This window comes from Neoarius graeffei, chromosome 18 (assembly GCF_027579695.1).
Source record: "Neoarius graeffei isolate fNeoGra1 chromosome 18, fNeoGra1.pri, whole genome shotgun sequence".
NCBI lineage: Eukaryota > Metazoa > Chordata > Actinopteri > Siluriformes > Ariidae > Neoarius > Neoarius graeffei.
The window spans coordinates 68,648,969-68,675,023 of NC_083586.1; the positions used below are offsets into that span (position 1 = coordinate 68,648,969).

The window sequence follows — 26,055 nt, forward strand, 5'->3', positions numbered from 1 at the left end:
AGTCTGAGCCTCAATGGATAAAGGCTTTTTGCAGATTTTCTTTGGACATGGTGCTCTCAGCTCACGGAGCGTTTCATAATCTCCATCTCCACTAGGATTGTCACGGTCAAATCACTCAGTGTAACAAACTTGGGGACAATGAGGGCATACAAGTGTCTGATTTTGGGAAAGGACTCCCATTGCAAACAAGATCAAACCAAAGACCTTCATGCTGCCTGCACTCTTCACTCCAAAACAGAATGACACAGCTTACTAGTCTAAACGCCCTGAAAGCCCACAAAACTACCCTTTAGTGTCCGTCCACATTCTATTTCGGGGAGAAAAGCATAGTGTAAAGGTGGCGGTTAACCCTCGTCTCACCCACTCACTGATTTTGGGGACTGATTGGCCAGGATTTAAGGAGTTAATGACAACTCCGTTGGGAACACACTCATACACACGCACTCATACACACTTGGACTACTATCTTGTTCTGGTCCCCGATCTCCCCTCCTCTATTCCTCCCACTCCTTTTATAGGGTGCTGTGTGTAAGACACACAAACATACGTTAATTGACAACAGGTGTAGCGATACTCACCTTCCCCGACTCTGCCCACCATTCACAGACTGATGCTCAGCCACGCCCCCGCTGCCACACACATCTAACTCATTTCTCAAAAAAGATTCCACTGATCCACTATTTTAGAAATTGACTAGCCCTATGAGAACAGGATTGGGTTTCTCCTGGTAATGTCTCTACTAAGTCTTTTACACATCTAAAGCCTGCTTGTCCAGAAGACATATTGAACTAAGGTGGGAAGGACAAGGTTCTGCAGGTTATTTTGTCTATGATCCTGAATAATTGCACTCATTTATTTTGCAGCATCTACTGTGTGGGGAACTTCCAATACACCTGTGTGTTAACTGTGGGTGGTAAAAGAGAGCAACTGGACTTGCTTGAAGATTCTTGAAGACGTTTCACCTCCCATCCGAAAGGCTTCTTCAGTTCTGTCTGACTAGTAGGGAGTATCAGGTATTTATCCTCTCATGGATGAAAAGCTCATCTATTGGCCCTTTTCCACTACCCTTTTTCAGCTCACTTCAGCTCGCTTCAGCTCACTTCAGCCCGACACGGCTCGCGTTTCGACTACCAAAGAACAGCACGACTCAGCTCGCTTCAGCCCTGCTTAGCCCCTAAAACTCGCACCATTTTGGAGTGGGGCTGAAGCGAGCCAAAGCGAGCCGAGTGAGGCTGGGGGCGTGAGCAGACACTCCTGTGCACTGATTGGTGAGGAGGAGTGTCCTCACATGCCCACACACGCCCCGCGAGCACGCTCGGATCTGTAAACACCATAAACCCGGAAGAATAATAATTACGAATTACGAGAATTTCTGAAGCCTTATGCACCTCGCCTCATCTATACGCTCTTGCCAGTATCTGTTGGCGTTGTCGGTGACAACAAGCCACAGAACCAAGACCAGCAACACTAACGACTCCATGTCCTCCATGTTTATTGTTTACTATTCGGGTCGTGAGACTACCACTTAAAAGCTCACTGATGTCACTGTTTGCGCTGCTTAACGACATCACGTGACATCCACCCACTTTCGCTAACTCCACCCATTGTGTCCACCCACTTCCAGCCAGCACGGTTCAGCGTGGTTGTAGTTGAAATGCAACTTCAATAGCCCCGCTCAGCTTGACTCAGCCGCGTTTGTAGCGGAAAAGCGGCATAAGGTGTCGTTGAGTCATCCTGTTGGTGTGGGTCACTGGGGGTTGGATGTGAACGGCCCCGAGAGTCATTAGGGTGATCAATGGATTTAACGGGCAATCCATTGATCACCCTAACGACTCTCGAGGCTGTTCCTTAGATGAGCTTTTCATCCATGAGAGGATAAATACCTGATACTCCCTACTAGTCAGACAGAACTGAAGAAGCCTTTCGGATGGGAGGTGAAACGTCTTCAAGAATCTTCAAGCAAGTCCAGTTGCTCTCTCTTACCACCCACAGTTACTATGACCTGGATGACTGAGAATCTTCACAGACACCTGTGTTAAATTATTTCCATAAATCAAAAAGTTATGTGATGTTACAGAATGTGTGAATGCTAACTGGTTTTATACCTGTAACTGGCATCATAACAGCTGTTTTAATCCACTTCATAATTATCTTCTGATTAATTTTCTTTTCTTTCATCTGTTATATGAACCATATAAAGTTGAAAGTTGTTGAGGGAATCTGCCAAGGTATTCATCTTTTCCCAATTTGGGAAGTGATGTACTCATGTCCTCTGTGATTAAATATAGCATTCAAAACCTATTTCCTATGCAAGAGGCAGTATCTGACTTCAGTGAAAATGGTCATGTGAGTGCAGAGTTGACCAAAAACTCCAGAAGAGTCATTTGGTTATGGATGTTCTTCCTTGGATAGCCTTAGGACTGCAAGTGACTAGTCACATCAGCAAGTGTATAGATAATATGACTTCCTTTAAGACTGTCAGCACATGTGCAAACCAGAAACCATGGACAACTGCTGAAGAGCATTCACTGCTTAAAACTCGAGACGCTGCATTCAGATCTGATGACAAGGGCCAGTCTGTCCCAGCGTATTGGAGGGGTGAAGCACAACTACACAAAGAATCCACAGTCACTTCCTAAACACCAAAGACACATGGCGCATGTGGCAAGGCTCTCAGGCCATCACAGACTACAAAGCTAAACCACTTGTCTGTGATAGTGACACCTTGTTCCCAGACACACTGAATGATTTCTATGCTCAGTGCACAGAACAACATGCCAGTGGGGAAGGCTGCCCCAACTCCCACTGAATGTTGATAAGACTAAAAAGATGACTTCAGGATGACCCAAGAAGACCACTCACCACTGCAAATCAATGGAACAACTGTGGAGAGAGTCAAAAGCCCCACATTTTTTGGTGTGCACATGACCGAGGACCTCTCCTGGACTCTCAACATCACCTGCCTAACCAAGAAGCCCCAGTAATGCTTCCCCTTCCTGTTGAGGCTGAAGAGAGCCAACCTCCACACCTTCTACAGAGGGACAAGAGAGATCATCCTGACCAGCTGTCTCACCATGTGGTATGGAAACTGCACAGTCTCTGACTGCAAGACCCTGCAGTGGATTGTGAGAACAGCTAAAAAGGTCATCAGGGTCTCTCAACCCACCATCAGTGTCTCTTACAACAGCTGCTACATCCATCAATTCACCAGCATTACGGATGACTCTTCTCACCCCTTTCACAGCCATCTAATTGGACTCTTCACCCTCCTGCCATCTTGCAGAAGGTACAGGAGCATCTGTTCCTCACCACCATTGCCTCTGGCTTCAAGATTCAAGAGAGCTTTGTCAATACCTCCATATACAAGTATACAGTACATTGAAATACTGTTTCCCTCAGGCTCCCCATGGTGCATTTATAGAGAAATAGAAGATTACAAAACAAGGAATATAAATAACTATCTATAGCTATCAAAGTAAACACTGAGCTACCAAAGTACAATGTACAACAGAGATGACAAGACAAAGACAGGTGCAAAGTGACATTTGTGCATTTGTGTGCAAACATTCATTTTCAGGCAAATACAAAAGAATACAGTTCAGTCTGTAGAGTTCAAGTTTTATTAGGATATTACAGTGAAACAAGACAAACGCAAAGTGAGCATTGTGCATGTGTGTGCAAATGAGCAGTGTAGTGCAAATAAGTGAGAGGTGGATGAGAAGTTGGAGTTTCAATTTGAACTGTCAGTTCTTCAGGGGTAACAGTGAGTTGAGGACTCTGACTGCCTGGGGGAAGAAGCTGTTGCAGTGTCTGGCAGTGATGTTATGGTATCTTATGGCAGGAGGGAGAACAGTGCATGCGGTAGGAGGGACTTGTCCTGCACTGTGCTGTTGGCACGGCAGATGATGCACTTCATATAGAGTCGGGAGATGGGTGGGTAGGAGACAATGATGATCCTCTCTACCATCCTCACTATCCACTGCAGGGACACTTGTTCAGCGACACTGCAGTTCTCAAACCATACAGTGATGTAACAGCAGAGAGCACTCACAATGGTCCCTCAGGAGAAGGATGGGAGGAAGGAGGCTGGCTGTTAGGTTTTGATCTGTCTGTGCTGAAGGAGGTCAAATTGACAAAGTATGATTTAGGAATGTAGACATCTGCTGCCTAAAGCCAGTATCTCACTGGGCTGCGACAGCCTGCAACTAGTTGGAGATGCAATTGCGATAAAATGTGAATTCAGTTCTTGCACTTCAGCCAGTATCTCACTGGGCTGCGACTAGTTGAGACACAACAATTGCGATAAAATATGCAAATTCAGTTCTCGCACTTCCTGTCTCATGGAAACTGACTTGAGAAGGGTTCATGACGGCTTTGTGACACCAGCGACGCATTTGCGGCTATTTTGAGAGAAATTTTGTCGCATGAATTTTTTTGAACATGTTAAAAATTTCAGCGACGAAGGAGCGAAACTTTGCGACTCATGTGAGGAAACTGAGAAGCCCCGCGAATGTTTCAAGACACTTTTGAAACTCTCTTGTGAATGACATTCGCAATTTGTCGCAAGCTGTCACAGCCCAGTGAGATACTGGCTTAAGAGATTCTGCTTCATGGATCTGGGAGTAAAAAATCACTGACACAGACAGCTGGTCAGAGATGTTTCTCAGTTTATTGTAGAACAAACATGAGTATATATTCATATTCAAGAGTGTGTTGTAGCTCTGTGATTGGATGATGATGATGATGATGATGATGATGATGGGATTGATGAAGCTAGGTTATCTACGTATGACAGGGTCACAGAAATGGGTGATGGCTGGTTTAGACTACACTACTTTATGAAAGAAGAGAGACATTATGGACCATTACATCATTGTCAGGATCATAATCTTATGAAAAGAAGAAAGACATTACTGGTCAACATAACCTTCATTAAGCAGAAAGCAGAATGTGTGAGTGAAGATAAATCTCAAATATTTAACTAACCAAAACAAGTAGCAATCAGAACAATCTAGACCAGTTTCAAGCATACCAAACATATATTTCTATTACTGGCCGCCTTCTGCTTTTGCAGAAAGCATAGATGCTGTTGAGTTTTTTTGGTGATGGCAGTGGTGTTCAGGGTCCAGGAGAGGTTTTCTTCCACGTTCACTCCCAGGAACTTCACACTGCTGACTGTTTCAACAGTAGATTGCAGTTGATGTGCAAAGGGAAGCAAGCAGCAGGATTCTTCCTGAAGTCAACATCTCATCAGTCTTCTGGACATTAAGAGCCAGGTTGTTGTCCTGATACCATTCCACCAGGTGTTTGACCTCTGCTCTGTATACAGATGCATCATTGTTACTGATGAGACCCACTACTGTTGTGTTGACTGCAGACTTGATAATGTGATTTGAGCAGTGATGGGCAGCACAGTCATGCGTCAGCAGAGTAAACAGCAGTGGGCTGAGCACACAGCCCTGGGGGACACCTGCGCTCAGTCTGAGGACCCCAGAGGTGTTGTGTCCTATAGAGACTGACTGGGATCTGTCATTCAGGAAATCCAGGATCCAATTACAGAGAGAGGTGTTCATGCCCAGCAGGTCCAACTTCTGTACCAGCTTCTGTGGGATGATTGTGTAGCATACTGAATTGAAGTCAGTGAACAGCATTCTGATGTAACTCTCCTTTTTGTCCAGGTGTGAGAGGGTCAGTTGGAAGGCAGTTGAAATAGCGTCATCTGTGGTGTGGTTTCGGCGGTAAGCAAACTGTAGGGGGTCTAATTCCTTTAGCAGTTATGTTTTCATGCAGTCAGAGACATTATTCATTGTTTTCATGTGCCTCAATACCAGTCTCTCGAAGCTGATGATGACTTCATGATGATGGGTGTGAGTGCGACAGGCCGGTAGTCATTGAGACAGGACACGGTAGACTTCTTTAGCACCAGGATGAATTGAATGGCTTTGAGGCATATAGGTACCACAGCTGTGCTCAGGGATGTGTTGCAGACATCTGTGAAGATGTCTGCAAACTGATCAGCACATTCCCTGAGCACCCAGCTCGGCATGTTGTCAGTGCCTGCTGCTTTTCGTGGATTCACTCTGTGAAGAGTCTTCCTGACATCAGCAGCAGAAAGACAGAGTACCTGTTCATTGGGGGAGGGGGTCATCTTTCCTGGTTTCCTGTTTTGTGTCTCAAAAGTGCAAAGAAGTCATTTGGTACATCTGGCAGGGAAGGGTCGCTGCTGCAGGCCTGACATGTTGTCTTGTAGTCCATGATGGTTTGAATGCCCTGCCACATGTTCTGAGTGTGCTTTAAGTCCATGAAGTGACTGCTGATCTTCTCTGTGTATGCACGCTTTACCTCTTTGATGGCCCATGACAGTTTGGCCCGAGCTGCAGTGTAAGTCTCTCTGTTTTTGGACATGTAAAGTCTATTTGTATAGCTCTTTTAGCTCTTTTGTCACAAAGCAGCTTTCCAGAAAATTAAAGATGAACTAATTTTATCCCTAATTTATCCCTGATGATCAAGCCTGTGGTGATGGTGGCAAGGAGAAACTCCCTCAGACGACATGAAGAAGAAACCTTGAAAGGAACCAGACTGAAAAGGGAACCCATCCTCATCTGGATGATAATAGACAGCATGATTATAAATAACTCACTTCTGTAACTGTGTAACCAGGAAATTCATTATAGTTTAACAGGAAGTTTGTTTTGTTGAAGGTATCAACTGTTTACTGATGGAGACTTGAGTGTAAAACTGTTCATAACAACTGCAGTGCTAAAGTTATCATGGTGATTGTAGTCCTAAACCACTGAAGCGAAACTGTAAGTGTCCAGAACCATCTTCCAAATGTGACTATTGACTGTCCATACTTCACAGGAGCAATGTGATGAGACTCCAGCCAGATATACGGCGTAAGGATGGATCAGGCAGGCTCAAAGAGCAGAAGAGGTCAGCATCACTGGTGACTTAGGACTGACATGTAACTCAACACAGAGACGGACAGAGGGAAGAGACATGGGGGGGGCGGCACAGGTTGTTACATTACAGGCATTTAGCAGATTCTCTGATCCAGAGCAATGTACAGAGCAGTTGAGGGTTAGGTGCCTTGCTCAAGGGCACTTCAGCCATTCCTACTGGTCCAGGAAAATGAACTGGTGATCTTTTGGTCCCAAAGCTGCTTCATTAACCATTAGGCCATGACTAGGTATGCCCAGTGTCACCTAATGGTTAAGAACTGATGAAGGCATATATTGTTAGTTCCTATGTGGATAGCTATCTTTGAGAACGTGTGCTTGCCGAGGACCCAAGGATTACCTGCTATGTCCAGCACCCTGGCTCCCAGTATACACCTGACTAAAGCTGCTGGTGCCCCTAAAGGCCTAGCTAATTTCATGTACTGTATAATCGAGTCCCCTATAACCAGAGCTCTTTCAGGGTTCTCAACGGGTGCATCACTGAAGAGAGCAAACCTATGGACAAACTACTGAACATCATGGACGATGCCAGTCACCCTCTGCATACCGTCATCAGCAACCAGAGGAGCCTGTTCAGTGACAGAATGCTCCTTCCCAAGTGCAGGATGAACAGACTTAAAAACTCCTTTGTCCCTCACGCCATCAGACTGTACAACTCCTCTCTGGGGGGGAGGAGGGGTAACAGGAGGACAGAGGACGGGAAGGAGCAGTAGCCTAGCCTAACAATAAGCAATACTGGACAATGTGCAATATAAAGTGCGATATCTCTCCTGCTGGCCCCTCTCCCCCTTCCTCTCTTCCCCATATCTTATTCTTTTTATATTTGTATATGCAAATACTTAATTTAATTTATCTAGAAGTTTTTTCTCTATTTTCTATTCTCTGTTTATCCTGTAATGATGCTGCTGGAATCTTATTTTCCCTGAGGAAACCTGCCCAAAGGGATCAATAAAGTTCTATCTAATATTCAAGATGGCGGCGCACGTGGTTGCAGCGGCTTATGGCTCTCCTTTTCAGTGCTCTTTTTTTTGTTTGTTTTTGTATTTCTTTCTTGCTTGTTTGTGCAACATCGGTTCTGCGAACATCCAGTACACCCGCCAGACACTTTTAGCCATCGGTGACAAACACCAGATATCTGTTTCGAGCGACTTTCTCTTCACGCATAACATCCCAGATGACATAGTGAGACCGCCGGGCTCTCCGTGGATTGTTGTCGGGTCTAGGAGGCGGTGCAGATGGAGGAGGGAGAGGAAGCAGAAGCGGGGCCACAGGTCCGGTGCTATGCTAAGGCTAAGAAAACAACCACACAAGCCACCTCTACCGGGCCTGTATCTCTCCAATGCTAGATCCCTGGTACATAAACGGATGATCTGGAATTACAACTCGCTGGAAATCGCTATGTTCGGGATTGCTGTGTTTTAATTATCACAGAAACCTGGCTTCATCCGGAAATACCCGATGCTAGCTTGCAGCTAACAGGCCGCACTCTGCTCCGTTGGGATAGAAATGAGAACTCTGGTAAGAGTAGAGGAGGGGGGCTCTGTATTTACGTGCATGATAATTGGTGTAACAACGGAACAATTATAGATAAACACTGTTCCCCAGACCTCGAGTACATGTCTGTAAGATGCCGGCCTTTTTTTATACCAAGAGAGCTAACTGTAGTGATTGTCACAGCTGTGTACATTCCACCTGACGCCAATGTAAACACAGCGCTCTCTCTCCTGCTGAACACCGTTAACAAACAGCAGTGGGCCCACCCTGACGGTGTTCACATAATCGCAGGAGACTTTAATAAGGCCAACTTGAAGACTGTACTGCCGAAGTTTTACCAACATGTTAAGTGTTCTACTAGAGGGGAGAACACTCTGGATCATGTTTACTCCAACATCAAGCATGCGTACAGAGCCATACCCCTCCCCCACCTCGGCCAGTCAGACCATCTTTCCCTCCTGCTCTCCCCAGCCTACACCCCCCTCAGACGCAGAGCCAGGCCCACCACAAGGACTATCACAACCTGCCCTGACAATGCACTCTCCAAACTACAGGACTGCTTTAAACAGACAGATTGGGACTTATTTGAACACCAGGAGCTGGAGACATTCACAGGAACGGTGCTGGACTATATCAAGTTCTGCATCAGGAATGTGACTGTGGATAAAAACATCCGGGTCTTCCCAAACCAGAAACCCTGGATGACCAGCCAGGTCCGCTCACTCCTCAGGGCTCGCGATGCTGCCTTCAGGTCAGGTGATAGAGCTCTGTACAGAGCTGCTCGAGCTGATCTGAAAAGAGGAATAATTAAAGCCAAGGCGGAACACAGGGTGCGCATAGAATCCCACCTGTCCAGCAACAACACACGGGAGGTGTGGCAGGGCATTCAGGACATCACAAACTTCAGAGACAGTGATGCACCAACAGGAGACTGGAGTGCGCCGCTAGCAGAGGAGCTAAATCGCTTCTTTGCTCGCTTTGAAACAACATAGCAGCACTCATCTGCTCCTGCCCTGCCCCCACCACCACACAGTTCCCACACCACTCCTTTCACTGTACAGGAGCAGGATGCCAGACGGGTGCTCCTGGCAGTGAACCCCAAGAAAGCTGCCGGCCCAGATGGTGTACCTGGTAAGGTGCTCAGAGCGTGTGCCCACCAGCTCGCCCCTACCTTTACCAGGATCTTTAACCTCTCCCTGGCTCAGGCAGTCATCCCGCCCTGCCTAAAATCTGCAACAATAATCCCAGTGCCGAAGAAGTCTCCCGTCACCAGCCTGAATGATTACCGTCCTGTGGCCCTCACCCCAGTAATCATGAAGTGCTTCGAGAGACTAGTTCTTCAGCACATCAAGGACCGCCTCCCCCCAGACTTCGAGCCCTACCAGTTCACATATCGCACAAACAGATCCACAGAGGACACCATCGCCGTAGCACTCCACTCTGCGCTAAATCACCTGGAGCAGCAGCAGAGCTATGTCCGCATACTCTTTGTGGATTACAGTTCAGCTTTTAATACAATAATCCTGGACATCCTTATTAGAAAACTGGACACTCTCGGCCTCCCCCCTCTCACATGTGCCTGGTTAAAGGACTTTCTTACTAACCTGCCCCAGACTGTGAGACTTGGCCCCCACTTCTCCTCCACCCGCACGTTGAGCACCGGCTCTCCACAGGGCTGTGTGCTGAGCCCCCTCCTGTACTGCCTCTACACCCATGACTGTAGTTCGACCCACAACAACAACCTCGTCGTCAAGTTTGCTTGACGGTGCTGACATCTTGACAGAAGATCATTGGCTGCCCTCTCCCCTCCCTGATGGACATTTACACCTCCCGCTGCCTTAGCAGAGCTAAAAACATTATCAAGGACCACTCCCACCCTGGCTTTGATCTGTTCGACCTGTTGCCCTCAGGGAGGCGCTACAGGTGCATCAGGACAAAGACAAACCGATTCAAAAACAGCTTCTTTCCAAAAGCCATAACCGCCCTGAACTTGGATATGCTCTGACTTTATAGTCTATTTATTTTACTATGTGACTCTCTTCATGCAATAATTTATAATGTGCAGTACTTTTATAAGGGACTGTCTATGTGCAATACTTTTATAATTTGCAATACCTCACTCCATAATGTGAAACACAACACATTCACCTCACCTCAGGACTGTGCACCTTACACACAACACGTACACCTCGGGACTGTGCACCTTACACACAACACATACACCTCAGGACTGTGCACCTTACACACACCTCAAGTCTGTGCACCTACCTTACCTTGCAATACTTCATAAATCTGTAATATTTTATTTTATTATGTGACTGTGAAAAGGCAGCCCTGCCTTTCCACAAACGTGTCAGACTTTTGCGCTACAATTTAGTCTGCTAATGTTATCTGGCAGGCATTAACACGGACACCTGCACACACACACACGCACACACAAATATTGGACTCTCAATCGCGGAGCCGGCAACCGCGTTTGGAGTTCTTTGCAGCACTAAACATTTCAAGAACTTTCAGTACTCTCCCAATGGACTAATCAGCACAGCGCTCGGTGAGGTACCCGCCGAGATTGCTCCATACTCCCATTCCATTCCGTTTAACACATATTGCATACACAAACACAAACACTCACACTTCCTGGTGCACAAACTTTCTTTCCCCTGGAAAACACGAGCTGTGGGAACTGGGATGTTTTATTTCCCAAATAGCCAATCAGAGACATTTATGACCGTAGGGATGAAAGTAAAATGATTATGGGTTAAATGTGCATTTGGGATGCCATAATGATGATTTGATGTGATGTATGTTTTATACCGAGAATATATTTTCCTTAATAGTAATGTAGAATGTACATGCATGTATTTTAACAGGGATTTAGAGTAGTATAATTTTGTTGTCTCACCTTTTTGTTTTGTCAGAATGGTTTCAACCACTTATTCAGTTAATTAGGTAATTTTTCAATTAGGCAGTGTATAAAAACAGCAGTTTTCTCAGTCTGGGTGTGGGAGCTTAGGAGAAAGACTGGTGTTGGAGACTGGCTGTTGAAAGCTGTTTTTTGTGCTTATTGTAGATTTATAGGTAGTTTTATTTGACAACCATTGTGTTGATTTTTTTTCTTTTTTGTTTATTTTTGAAAAGTTTTTTTTTGTTATTGCATTGTAGAGTATTGCAAATAAATCTGCTCTGCCGCATTTGCACCGTACGTTCCCGTTGTGCTTCCTTTTCTTCAGTTTGGTGACCACCCTGCAGTGAAGGCTGAGCTGGACGGCTCAGCTACTTCACAGTGACTCTCTCGTGCAATAATTTATAATGTGACTCTCTCTCTGCAATAATTTATATGTGCAATGAGCAATACCTCACTCCATAATGTGTAACACAACACACACACCTCAGGACTGTGCACCTTACCCCCCTGACACACTCCCCCTCCCTTTTTTTCTCCCCCCTTCCTCTCTCTCACTCTACACGCTGTTTTGCACTGTTATTGGAGATGCTTTAATCTCATTGTGCATGTGAATAGTGACAATAAAGGCATTCTATTCTATTCTAATATCTAATCTAATCTAACCTGTTTGACATGTGAAGTGGAGAGGAGTGGTGTTCCCGTGGGCAAGCCTCAGTGGTAGCTTTGGCTCGATGCTTATGCTGCCGAATCGTCACCCATTTGCCCCACTGTGAGGGCTCTAATGCCGGAGTTGGGGGATTACTAACTCCACCTAGGGCATCAAGACTTTCCCCTACAGAAACTACGCTGTTCTCATTCTCACTGGCCTTCTCTAAAGTCTGGATACGCACTTCTAAAGCTGCAATCTTCTCCATCAGAGAGCTAACTAATCTACACTTATCACAAATAAAGCCATCACTAACAATGGAGGAAGAATGATGAAACATCCTGCACTCAGCACACTGAACAAGCTGAATGTGTACCATGATGATTGGATTTACATACCTTAATAGAAGATTTGTTGATATTAAGCCAGATCCAATTGTGGTCTTTGCATGAGACAGAAAAAAATTTCCGGTCTTTGGCGTTCTCTAAAAAAAAAATTTAATTGTGAAAAAAGGGAAAGTGAAAATACAAACAAACTTGAAAAAGATAGTGGAAAATTATTTGTAGAAAAGATGAAAAAGATTGTAGATTAAATGCCAAGCCTCACAGAAAAAAGACTCGCAGCAAACAACTCTTCTTCTTCTTCTTTTAGCTGCTCCTGATTAGGGGTCACCAAAGCAGATCTTTCATCTCCATTGCTCCCTGTCTTCTGCATCCTTCTCTACCACACCTGCCACTTTCATGTCCTCTCTCACCACATCCATGTATCTCCTCTTTGGCCTTCCTCGTTTTCGTGTGCCTGACAGCTCCATCCTCACCATTCTCCTTCCCACATGCTCTGCATCTCTTCTCAGGATGTGCCCATACCATCTCAGTCTCATCTCTCTTAGCTTAATTCCCAAGCTCTCCACATGTGCTGTCCCTCTGATGTGCTTGTTCCCTATCCTGTCCAACCTCGTCACTCCCATCACAAACCTTAACATCCTCAGCTCCGCCACCTCCAACTTTACCTCCTGTCTCTTCGTTAAGGGTACGGTCTCCAATCCATACATCACAGCTGGTCTCACTACTGTCTTATACATCTTACCTTTCACTTTTGCTGGGACTTTCCTATCACAAATGACTCCCGAAATCCTTCTCCAACTGCTCCACCCTGCCTGCACTCTCTTTCTCACTTCACTATCGCAGCCCCCATTTTCCTGCACAGTTGACCCCAGGTACTTGAATTCACCAACTTTCTTTACATCTACTCCTTGCATCTTCACTACACTCTCATCCCCATTCTCATTGATGCACATGTATTCTGTTTTGCTCCTGCTCACCTTCATTCCTCTTCGTTCCAATGCATCCCTCCATCTCTCCAAACCCAGCTCAACTTCCTTTCTACTTTCACCACATATCACTATCATCTGCAAACATCATGTTCCATGGTGACTCTTGCCTCACTTCATCCGTCAAGCTATCCATCACTATGGCAAACAAAAAAGGACTCAAAGCAGATCCTTGATGGAGTCCCACCTTCACCTTGAACCATTCAGTCGTTCCAACTGCACACCTCACTGCTGTTTCACTTTTCTCATACATGTCTTGCACCACTCTAATATACTTCTCATTCACTCCACTCTTTCTCATACAATACCATAACTCATCTCTCGGCACTCTATCGTATGCCTTCTCCAGGTCTACAAACACACAATGTAGCTTTCTCTGGCCTTCCCTGTACTTCTCCATTAACATTCTTAAAGCAAAAATTGCATCCGACGTGCTCTTCCTTGGCATAAACCCGTACTGCTGTTCACAAATTTCTACCTCTCTTCTCAATCTCGCCTCCAATACCTTTTCCCATAACTTCATGGTGTGGCTCATCAATTTTATCCCTCTGTAATTAATGCAGCTCTGTACATCTCCCTTATTCTTGTATACTGGGACTAGCACACTCTTTCTTCATTCATTTGGCATTTTCTCATTCTCTAGGATCTTATTAAACAATCTCGTTAGGAACTCCACAGCCGTCTCACCCAAACATCTCCAAGCCTCAATCGGGATACCATCTGGTCCGACTGCTTTCCCAGTCTTCATTCTTTTCATGGCTGCCCTCACCTCATCCTTACTAACCAACTCTGCTTCCTGATTTGCTGTCTCCAATGAATCTGACCTTTTCTCTCTTGGATTCTCCTCATTTAATAAATCCTCAAAGTACTCTTTCCACCTTCTTAATACACTCTCCTTGTTTGTCAGCACATTTCCATTTCCATCTTTCATCACTCTTACCTGCTGTACATCCCTCGCTTCCCTGTTTCTCTGCCTAGCTAGTCTGTACAGGTCTTTCTCTCCTTCTTTGGTCTCCAGTCTTTCATACAACTCCTGGTATGCATCTGCTTTCACCTTCGCTACCACTCTATTTGCCTTCTGTCTCGTCTCTCTGTATAACCACCTGCTTTCCTCGTCTCTCTGATCATCCCAATTCTTCTTTGCTAGCCTCTTCTCTTTTATAATTTCCTGCACTTCTTTGTTCCACCACCATGTCTCCTTGTCTTCCTTCCTCCTTCCCGATGACCACCCTAGCACCTTCCTTGCTGCCTCTCTTACTAGTACAGCAGTAGTATCCCAATCTTCTGTTAGACTTCCCTTACCACTCAATGCTCGTCTCATTTCTTCCCTAAACTCCTTCTGATGTTCAACCTCTTTTAGTTTCCACCACTTAATCTTCGGCTCCACTATTTCACGCTTCCTCTTTTTCACTTTCAAGCTCATCCTGCACACGACCACTCGATGTTGTCTAGCTACACTCTCTCCTCTGCCATCACTTTACAGTCTCCAATCTCTTTCAGGTTACCCCTTCTGCAGAGTATGTAGTCCACCTGTGTAGATCTTCCTCCGCTCTTAAACATCACCCTGTGCTGCTCTTTCTTCTTGAAGTATGTATTGACTATTGCCAAATTCATCCTCTTTGAAAAATCAACCACCATTTGCCCGTCCACGTTTCTCTCTCTTACACCATATCTGAGACACTAAAGCATGCGGGAAAAGCAAGGGTGGGGGACTCATCATCTATGTGAACAACCACTGGTGTAACCCGGGACATATCTCCATAAAGACAGTTTTATGTTGCCCAGACTTGGAGCTGCTAGCCGTTAGCCTGCTGACATATTATCTGCTGCCATATTATCTGCCTAGGGAGTTCGGTCACATGATCACCATCTGTGTTTACATCCCTTCGAGGGCAGACACAGCCGCTACATGTGAGAGGATTCACTCTGTCACAGCAAGGCTGCAGACACAGCACCCTCAGGCATTTATCATCATTTCTGGGGACTTTAATGATGTTATTTTGGACTCTACTTTGGCTGCTTTTTACCAGGCTGTGGATTGTCCAACAAGGAACAACAGGACAATTAACTTGCTGTATGCTAATGTGAGGGATGCTTACAGAGTCACACCCCTCCCCCCACTAGGGAAGTCTGACCATAACCTGGTTCATCTACAGCCGAAGTACACCCCTTTGGTCCAAAGGCAGCCTGCAACAACTTGCTCCATCAGGAGGTGGTCCCCTGAAATGGAAGATGCCCTCAGAGACTGTTATGACACCACGGACTGGGATGTGCTGCTTAGCCCACACTGTGAGGACATAGAGGGGCCGACACACTGTCTGACGGATTACCTCAACTTCTGTGCAGAGGTGGTCTCCCCCACTAAGACTGTACAGTGTTACCCTAATAAAAAGCCATGGGTAACACAGGAATTCAAAGCTGTCCTCAACAGGAAGAAGGCCGCCTTCAGGAGCAGGGACAGGGAGGTGATGAAAGCAGCACAGCAGGAGGTGAAACGCTGCGTCGGGGAAGCTAAGGACAGCTACAGGAGAAAGGTGGAGCAGAAGCTGAAGGAGAACAGCATGAGGGAGGTCTGGGAAGGTGTGAAAACCATCACAGGCCACAATACAAAGACCAGAGTCATGGGGGGACAATGGAGAGGGCGAACCATCTGAATGACTTTTTCAACCGGTTCAACCAGTCCACATCCTCCCCCACCCTCCCACTCACTACAGCCATCTCTCCTTCTCTTAATACACCTCCCCCCAGCCATTGCAGCAGCCTCCTCCTCCCCTACCTCAACACAGACTCCTCCATGCATCACTGCAGACCAAGTCAGAGGTCAACTGAGGAAGTTTCACCCCAGGAAAGCAGCAGGCCCGGATAAGGTGTGTCTCTAACTACCGAAGACCTGCGCTGCTGAACCGGGTGAACCACTTCAATGTATCAAATTTATCTAGAAGTTTTCTCTGTTTTCTGTTCTCTGTTTATTCTGTAATGATGCTGCTGTAATTTTAATTTCCCTGAGGGAAGCCTCCCAAAGGGATCAATAAAGTTTGATCTGTCTGTCTATCCCATCCCAACATGTCCGTTGAAATCCACTCCTATCAGCACGCGCTCCTCCCTCGGTATGCTTTCTACCACTTCATCCATCTTTTCCCAGAAAGACTCTTTCTCTTCATTCTCACATCCAACCTGTGGGGCGTACGCACACACAACATTGATTACCACTCCTTGAATCTCCAACTTCATGCCTATCACTCTGACACCCTCTTCACATCAATCACACTGTTGACCAACTCTCCCCTCAGAACAATACCAACACCATTTCTCTTTCCATCCACTCCATAATAAAACAACTTGCATCCATCTCCAATGTTCTTGGCCTTGCTTCCTTTCCACCTTGTCTCCTGCGCACACAATGTCCAACTTCCTTCTTTCCATCATACCTGCTAACTCTCTCGCTCTGCCAGTCAATGTTCCCACTTTCAGTGTTCCTACCCTCAATTCTAAGCTCCTTCCCTTCCATCTTTCACGCTCTCTCCTCACACGCCTCCCCCTTCTCTTTCTCCTTCTCCGTTTTTGCGCAACAGTAGCACACTTTCCACCAGCACCCTGTTGACCAACAGTACCGGAGGCGGTCGTTGTTAACCCGGGCCCCGACCGATCCGGTATGGTATTTCTCTTTTCATTCCGCTTGTTAGATTTGGCACAGTTTTATGCCCGATGCCCTTCCTGACGCAGCCCTCTCCAATTTATCTGGGCTTGGGACCGGCGCCAAGATTACGCTTATGCACCCCCAGTGGCTGGATTGCAGCAAACAACTCAAACAGGAATTACATCACAGGACATGAAGGCAGAATCCCTGATTTTCACCAGGGTGTGTAGTTCTGCAGAGGCCCAAGGTTTGTGGTTTGCAGTTTGCACAGGAGAGAATGGTTTTAGAGACTGACATCCTCTGTGCACTTCCTGATGTTGCCAGTCACTGAGGCTGCATACTCCTCCAGGTCCGCTGAATGTTCAACAGTGGCAGCTTCCCTGAACATGTTCCATCTGTCAAAACAGTCTTGTAAGGCAGATATGACACCTTGTGGCCAAGTTCTCACCTCTCTCACGGCTGGTTTGATTTGTTTGTAAATGGGTCTGTAGGCAGGGGTTAGAAGTATGGAGATATAGTCCGACTGTCCGAGATGGGGAAGGGTGCAGCTTTATATGTGTTCTGGATGTTTATGTATACAAGATCGAGCATGGCTTCTTGCTCATTACGGACATATTTATCTATTTAAAATGTAAAATTTAAATCTGGATTTCTGTAAAGCTGCTTTGTGACAGTGTCCATTGCTAAACGAGCTATATAAATACAACTGAAATGAATTTGATCTGTGAAGGACGGAGAAAAATACTGACATGGCTGCTCTGGAGAGAAACAAAATCAGAGTATCACCGGTAAGTTGGAAACGCTCCAGGTCCACATGTAATTTAATCCCATCTGAACAGGACATGTTTTTTCTTGTTTTTTATTTTCTTAGTGTTGTGTTGATACTCCATATTGTTCCAGGTTCGCTCAGGAGAATAAGGAGAGCATTGAGCCGTATGTGTACATGCCGTTTGGTTTAGGACCCAGAAACTGCATCGGGATGAGGTTTGCCCTTGTGGCCATGAAGCTGGCTATTGTTGAGATACTACGGAGATTTGACATCAGTCTTTCTGAAGAAACAAAGGTCAGGATCTTCTATAGCAAACCTGCTTAAAGCTAATGGCAAAGTTGTCAGCTAATGCTAACAAAGTACTGCTTAACTGTTGTCAACAGCTGTAACTATGTGTTTTCCAATTAGGTTCTTTTGGAGCTGAACAACAGTGGACCTCAGGCCCCTACACACCCCATAAAACTCAAATTCATGCCTCGGAAAATGTAAAACTCCGGCAATAATAACCACGTGAACCCGCAGACTCTGAGGCTTTACTTCCTTGTATTACAGTCAGTTTGCATTTGAAACTGAAATTAATTTTGGGTGTATAATGATGCAATAAATTCCCAGTGTGAGAAATTATTCAACACTATATAACAGATTTTATTGTAAATGTTATTTTGTGTTAAATATTGAAACAAAATTCTCTCACATTTACAGACATTTAGAAAGGGATTTAAATTTCGTGTACCCCGCCTTTCACCTGTAGTCAGCTGGGATAGGCTCCAGCTCGCCTGCGACTCTGTAGAACAGGATAAAGCGGCTACAGATAATGAGACGAGAATGCGAAATTTTGCTTGTGATTTTGTCATATAGCATCAATATACCGGAGCATACCTTTAAAACCAGAACTATTTCAGATTTACTGTGTCGAGTTTCGCACGTTTTCTCATGTCCATGAGGGTTTCCTCCCACCTCCCAAAAGCATGCCAAAAAGCCACACCCCTGTCAATTGTGTTACATGTTTGTAACTGCTACTGCATTTTTTTTTTTAGCAAATCTAATAATTGCTATTTGTATCATCTTGTCAAGAAATTTTGCTTCGGGATAAATAAAGCTTATCTTCTCTTAATGTGTGTGTGTGTGTGTGTGTGTGTGTGTGTGTGTGTGTGTGTGTGTGAGTGAGATGGTGTCCTATCCCACTCTGACCAGGATAATGTGCTTACTGAAGATATCATCAGTGTACACAGAGTTCAGTACTATGAAGTTAAAGCGAGACGGCCTTTCGATTTCATAAAACCAGTGAAATTTAGTTCCGTCTGAAATGTGGTGATTGTGATATCTGTTTATTTCTGTAATATCTCACAAAATATCAGGCCATTCTGTGGCTGGGAAGTTATTTAATTTGAGGGGATTAAAGCAAATAATGTGCATGAAATCGCTCGCTTGCCGCAGTCAAGCAGACAGAGGAAGTCCGTGTGCGCATGCGCAGGTTTACCTTCTTCTTCTTCTTTTGGGTTTTACGGCAGCTGGCATCCACAGTGTTGCATTACTGCCATCTACAGGTTTCCCTTTGAGCGTGCACTGACAGTTCCATCATTCTGTCGCTAAACGAACAGCTGATCACACCGAGGTGCTCGCTGAGCGCCAATATTTATTAGTTTGGTCCTGCGTTTCCTTTCCTTCGTATAGAACATAACGTCTTTTCTTCTCACTTTCTTTCCGTTACTGTAGTCACTCTTTCACGTTTCATTTGCACACTCACGTCCTCCATTTTTCTCTCCTGTTTCAAATTTGTATCCCACAATGCCTTGCGTGAACGGGGAAAGCCCACCACGTGATGCATGACGTAGTATCTTGAATTGAGTCATGGTGAAGCAGGAAAAAATAGCGGAGAATTTAGGGCCACGTGGCTCTAAACTCATTAATTGTTCTATTTAAAAACTAATAAAATTGGAAGTCTGTGATCTGAATTCAGTAGCTTTCAGTCACTAAGCAAAAATAATTGGGTGTCGGGAAAATTCTTTTTACGACCTACACTTGAAAAATCTGAAAGGCAGTCCAGCTTTAAAGAGAAGAGCAGGACCAAGTCCAAAAGTCAGTGTTTTCTGTTATGTACACATGACCATCATCAGTTTTATCAGTTTGTAAAGCAAACTTGGGTGTGAGAGAGGCACTATATAAGGTAAAAATTATTGTTTTTATCATTAACCGCTGGCTGTTAGCAGGATTGTGGTCTGAATGGTCAGCTGTACTCTGCTCTCTTCTTAACTAAAGATGAATACTGGAAGAAAAGCTTGTTTTTTTTGGGGGGGGTGTGGTGTAGTGTTACACTTGTATGTAAACTTCTGAAAGTGTTAAATTTGATGATTGGGGCTTGAATTGATCCCTCCTGCTTGGTGTAGAGTTTAATATAACAGATGCTTATTTATACATACAGTATTTAAAAATAAAAATTGTGTGTGCTGTATGACACTTACCACTGTCAACTGTTTTTTGTTTAACTTTGTGCATCCAAAACCTGCACATTTGAAATCTACTGACTGGAAATCAGAGCCTCATTTCTCAGCTTCGGAGCAGGACAGGAACACCAGAAGTTCATTCCTCTCTCCTTCTGGCCTTCCTTAACCTGCCCTGTGAAACTGGAGAAAATTCAAGGAAGTCAAATTTTTCTCCCAAAAACACTTTTTGGGCAAAATACTTGACTTTCTCTGATCATCTTAATATTTGCACTGCAGGTGGCGCAGTGGTGCAGTGGTTAGCACTGTCGCCTCACAGCAAGAAGGTTCTGGGTTTGAACCCAGCGGCCAACAGGGGTCTCCCCGTGTCTGTGTGGGTTTCCGCCGGGTGCTCCGGTTTCCCCCACAGTCCAAAGACATGCAGGTTAGGATAACATGGGGCAGCCTTGAGCTAAAGTGCCCTTGAGCGAGGTACCGAACCCCTGACTGCTCCCTGGGCGCTGTAGCAGAGCTGCCCACTGCCCTGGGTGTGTGTTCACTGCTTCAGATGGGTTAAATGCAGAGGAGGAATTTCACTGTGCTCAAGTCTGTGCTTGTGACAAAGGCTTCTTCATCTTCAGGAGCTCAAGCCGTACACAAAACTGCACGTTTCGTGTTCCTGTCACGCTCCCAAGCTGAAAATATGAAGCTCTGATTTCCAACCAATAAAATCTGTAGGTTTCAGACAGATTTGTGTAACACAGACAGATTTTAAGATATTAATATTAGAGTACTGATGTTTTGGATTCATTACATTAACCATAATATTAAAGTCCCCAATTTAGGGAACGGGTTCCAGTACACCAACACACCCAACTGGAGTACTAAGTATGGGACTGCACTCTGAGTAATACAGTGTTGATCAGGACCCACTGTGTGTGTGTGTGTGTGTGTGTGTAGTTAAAGTGAATGTAATAGACGTCTGGAGCAGGTCACATGATCAACAGGACTTTAATTGAGCTTTCCCACTTCCACTGTAAATCAACACCACTTTCATGTATTACATATACTGCAAAGTATTCTCTCCACATTCACTGGATATGAGCAATCGCGCACTCTGATTGGCTACTCGACTACTAGGATATCAGCTCATGTACCGTGAGTAGAGAAAAACCAAAATGGTGGAGTGTTGCTGAATCAACCGAGGATGAAAAACTACTCAAAAACAAAACCCAAAATATGGAATAAAAGTATCTTTATTTTTCAAGAATTATTGCATTTTTTCACAAATTGCTCCTGTTATTTCACTGGTTTCCTTACATTCTAAGCGGAAATGATTTTGTTAGAAGTTTTGTATAAAGTTTTTATTTATTGAATTTGCAAAGAATAAAAATGCTCTGTTTCTCAAAACCCAGTGAATGTGGAGAGAATAAAACCGTTATTCCACTCAATCTCAGTGCTATGCGCCTCGTCGCCTATCAGCTCACGTACGACTCGGTTTCATGGAATAACTTAATTATGGACCAGTGTAACTGATCATGTTTCATTCAAATTTTGATCAACAGATCATTATTTTATACATAGTATAACCAGTGTGTGTGTCTCCAAAACCTGAATTTTTCCAACATACTGACTGGAAAAATTCAGAGATATCTCTCAGCTTTGACGCACAACAGGACACCAAACTTCTGCCCAAGTCTCGACTTCCTGAACCCACCATGTGAATTTGGGGGAGATGCAAAAGTCAGACTTTCTCCAAACTTCTTCACACTGACACCACAGGTAGAGGAGGTCCAGACTTAAACAGGAGCACAAGACGACTTGAGTGTAAATCAGCACTGTAAGTTATCCCCAGTTCCAGGGAGTCGAAGCTAAACTGAAACATCACGAGATCATCAGCTGGGAGAATTTCAGTTCTCCAACATTCCATCAGCAAAGTTTCACACTTTAATCCCAAACGGTTTAAAATAAATATAAAAGGTTTATTGGGGGGGAGAAAAAAAAAAAATCCACTGCCATGCTCTGCTAAACCACGTAAACAGGAATGATGGAGGAGAGCGAAAAAACACATCAAAAATACGATCAGTGTTCATTCAGAATCCTGTACACAAACAAAACTGCCTTAATGTACAGAAAAACACACACAGCTTTAATCAAGTTCAGTAAAAACACTCACGCTGAACTGAGAGTGTTTTCAGTGTGCACACAGCTGCACCCATCTGTTCCAGCAGGACTCATGAGGGAAGAGTTTAGAGAGTCTTAAACTGCAGTCCACTGTGGGCTCGTAAAACGCCACCACATCCTCCAATACACTGACCTCTCCGTGACCTTTGACCTTGGGAATGGCAGGGCGAGAAAACAGAGACGCTTTGGGCCGATTAACTATAAAGCGCTTTATCACACACCCCAACTCTTCAAGAACCTGGGAGGGAAAAACACAAAGTAAGTGACGACTAGTTGGGTTTAAACACGTGTGTGTGTGTGTGTGTGTGTGTGTGTGTGTGTGGTGTTACTTTTAGCAGATCCATGATGACCACGGGCTGCAGGACTCCACTGTAATGCTGCAGCAGTGCCGGTTCTGGAACACCAGGGTGTGTCATGATGTGTAAGAGCAGTGCCTCTAACATCCCCTTACACACAGGCCTGTTCAGAGACCCGTCCACAACACGCCACGGACGAGCGACAAAACTCAACACACTCAAACACACACACATACACACACACACAGTAAACACACCTGGCCAGAAAAGGGAACAGTCATGTTTACATAAAAATATTTCTATAACCAATGTATGAGGGGTCAGGAGCCACAAACTCAAACAGCTATAGTACTGTAATAGTATAATGTACTGGGCTCCGATATATTTATCTAATATTTTGCACTATGAGGAGTTAGAACCCACTGGGTAACGGTACTTGGGGGTTAGGATACACTTTTTAAAATTAGAACACGAGTGAACCATGGACAGTGATGAACTGTATGAAACCAGCGGACCTGGATTGTGGTGTTTGAGTATAAAGAGTTATGATCCTTTGTATTAGAATCGAATACTCGAGTATCAGGGGGTGGGATCCACCATACGGCCCGCGGGCCACGTCTGGCCCACACAAAGAACCAAAACAGCCACAACGTCAACCAAAGATTCTACATTCTCTGCGTCAACCATGACCACGAAACGCAATTCCTCATCCATCCACTAGATGGTGCAGCCCACCTTCAAGTAAACAGCTGGTCATTCATGACTAAAGAAAGATCACAAACTCGCTTTTTGCTGTTAAGTGTCAAGATGTTGGCAAAGAAAAGGAAAGCTGAAAAAGAGTCGAAGCTTTCAGGAAACATGAACGAAAGCCGACTTGTTTTGGGATGTTAAGAGTCAGACAATTAGTTTAGTTTACTCACAGCAAACTCTCTCTCACACACACACACACACACACACACACACACACACACACACACACACACACACACACACACACACACACACTTTACTGCCACCGAGTTTCTGAATGATGAGGAAAGGCAAGTTATTATACTGAATGTAAATAGTTTACTGCACTTATTTTCATTAAAATTAATAATCCTACTGTATGTTACATGTTAAAAACATAAAACCCCACACTGGAGTATCCTCTAATACACTGGGAATGAATGAATGAATGGAAGTTGAATTTTAAAGATGTTCCAATTGAAGCCAGACTGTTCAGTTTTTCCTGCCACACTGGTGATGCCTGGTGAGTTTACAGCCTACTGACGTACTGAATCTAAATTACTGACTCACTCATTTTCATGTTTCGATCTTAAAAGATACCAAACAAAAAGTTGGAAATGTATTGAAATGGAATCAAATTAAATGAATGAGAAATCCGAGATGTCCACAAGCGCCGGCGACCGATGGTTTTCTCCGCCTACACAGACGGTCTGCGCCGGCTACTCAATCCCAGAAAAAAATAAAAACTTGCCTTTCAATATTCAAACGATTTATATATCGTCTCCGCTGCCCATGATTTGGTGCAAGTCCAATTATTTCACCACGAAAGTGTCTTCAATTCGGGTCTAGCACGACCAGAAGCGACGCTGTAGTCATTGATTGATTCTCATGTTCCGATTGGCTGAGCCGGACCATGTGACCACACCATAGCAGATGGTAAAGATGCATTTGGTGATTGTTGCAGACGATTTCACTCGGTTTTCACAAAGTGCCACGGAAGAAAAACTAAAACTTTCCATGGGGCCAAATAAATATAAAGTCGAATGTTTTCTGCAGGTTTGTACATATAAATCATAATTAATATTTTCATATCTAAGAATTGTTATCTTCATATCCAGAAGTGACCCGGAGTGCCTCAGTTCCCAGACAGGTGTTTGGTCGCTTAGCTGAGGCTTCATACTTACAAAGTGCAAATATTTATGCTGAAATTACAACTATACACAATACCACACCACGTCCATTACACACACACCAAATCAGCTCACCATGTAGTGATATTACAGAGCCAGGCAGCGTTCTACAGAGGGTCACTGATGCCCCTTTTCCACCAAAGCAGTTCCAGGGCTGGTTCGGGGCCAGTGCTTAGTTTGGAACCGGGTTTTCTGTTTCCACTGACAAAGAACTGGTTCTGGGGCCAGAAAAACCGGTTCCAGGCTAGCACCAGCTCTCTGCTGGGCCAGAGGAAAGAACCGCTTACGTCAGCGGGGGGTGGAGTTGTTAAGACCAACAACAATAACAAGACCGCAAAAGATCGCCATTTTTAAGCGACGAGAAGCCGCAGCTGTACAAACATGAAGTCATCCATTATTATTATTATTATTATTGTTGTTGTTGCTGCTGCTTCTTCCGTATTGTTTTTGCTTCGATATTCACTCTAAGGTTTATGCAAACGTAGCGACATAACTGACGTATACAGCGACATAACTGACGTATTCAGCGACGTAACTGACGTATACAGCGACGTAACTGACGTGTCTTCTCTTAGCACCACGAGCGATGGAAAAGCAAACTGGTTCTCAGCTGGCTCGCAAGTTGAACGAGTTGTGAACCAGCACCGGCCCCAAACCAGCCCTGGAACTGATTTGGTGGAAAAGGGGTATGAGAAAACCAAGCACACACACACACGTCTGGAGGGAAATTTCAGACAGAGTTTGCAAGTATTTTACATGGAAATGGTCAATAATTTATGAGCTGAGAACGCACCAGAAGGCATGCAAATTTCAAATTTTTCAGAGGGGCATGACCGACCCCCCCCAGCATGCTTCACCGCTGCAAATTCCAAAGCTGCCTACTTCAGATTTTCCGGAGAGTCCTGGAAATTAGCCGAGTTGTTGTTTTACTGATCCCCAATAAAACAGTGTTCAAAACTTCTTGAATGAATTAATCATTCTGTCGTGCAGATTTCATGGTTGCCCTTTTTAAATGGACGTTCAGTGATTATTCGGCCCTCAATGACTGAGAAATTTAGTGATGTGGCCCTCAGTGAAGGAGTGTGACACCCCTGCACTATAATAAACACAGTACTAATCACAGCGTTACAGGATCCACAATAAAACCACACAGTCAGAATCCACGGTGATACTGTAGTGGGAGATGTGATCCAGTCGACTGCAGCAGGATGGGCTGGGACCCACTCTACTCCGGTCTATAATCCACTCTAATAGAGTGTTCTGGGGCTGAGATACACCCTTTAACAATACTGGGAACATGATCAGGATTACAGCCCACTTATATATAAAATATAATATATACAGGATAACAGTGTGTTGTATAACTCGGAGCTGAGACTTACTCCTCTTCCTCCTCCTCCACGCTCTCTGTATTCTCTCCACCTACAGAATTAATGAACATACAGCACTTACACACAGTACAGAAACACGCTGTTAAACACAGACAAACTATACGG

At 44.7% G+C, this 26,055-nt stretch overlaps 2 protein-coding genes across 4 annotated transcripts in view; one reads left to right on the top strand and one right to left on the bottom strand.

Moving 5' to 3' along the window:
- LOC132866523 (cytochrome P450 3A27-like) overlaps nt 1-18,242 on the top strand; it is a 65,670-nt gene extending 47,428 nt beyond the window's left edge. The window contains exons 12-13 of the mRNA XM_060899346.1: nt 17,872-18,034; nt 18,149-18,242. Coding sequence (XP_060755329.1) covers nt 17,872-18,034; nt 18,149-18,229 — 244 coding nt within the window. The 3' untranslated portion in view covers nt 18,230-18,242. The remainder of the gene's footprint in view (nt 1-17,871; nt 18,035-18,148) is intronic.
- Nucleotides 18,243-21,152: 2,910 nt separating this feature from the next.
- Nucleotides 21,153-26,055, bottom strand: part of LOC132866522 (general transcription factor 3C polypeptide 1) — a 43,822-nt gene continuing 38,919 nt past the window's right edge. The window contains exons 35-38 of one of the 3 annotated variants that reach the window (XM_060899344.1): nt 25,942-25,981; nt 22,674-22,857; nt 22,337-22,582; nt 21,153-22,182 (exon numbers count right to left, since the gene is read on the bottom strand). In XM_060899344.1, coding sequence (XP_060755327.1) covers nt 22,355-22,582; nt 22,674-22,857; nt 25,942-25,981 — 452 coding nt within the window. In that variant the 3' untranslated portion in view covers nt 21,153-22,182; nt 22,337-22,354. Of the gene's footprint in view, nt 22,583-22,673; nt 22,858-25,941; nt 25,982-26,055 lie in introns of all 3 variants that reach the window. The other 2 variants (XM_060899345.1, XM_060899343.1) reach the window with 2 other exon arrangements.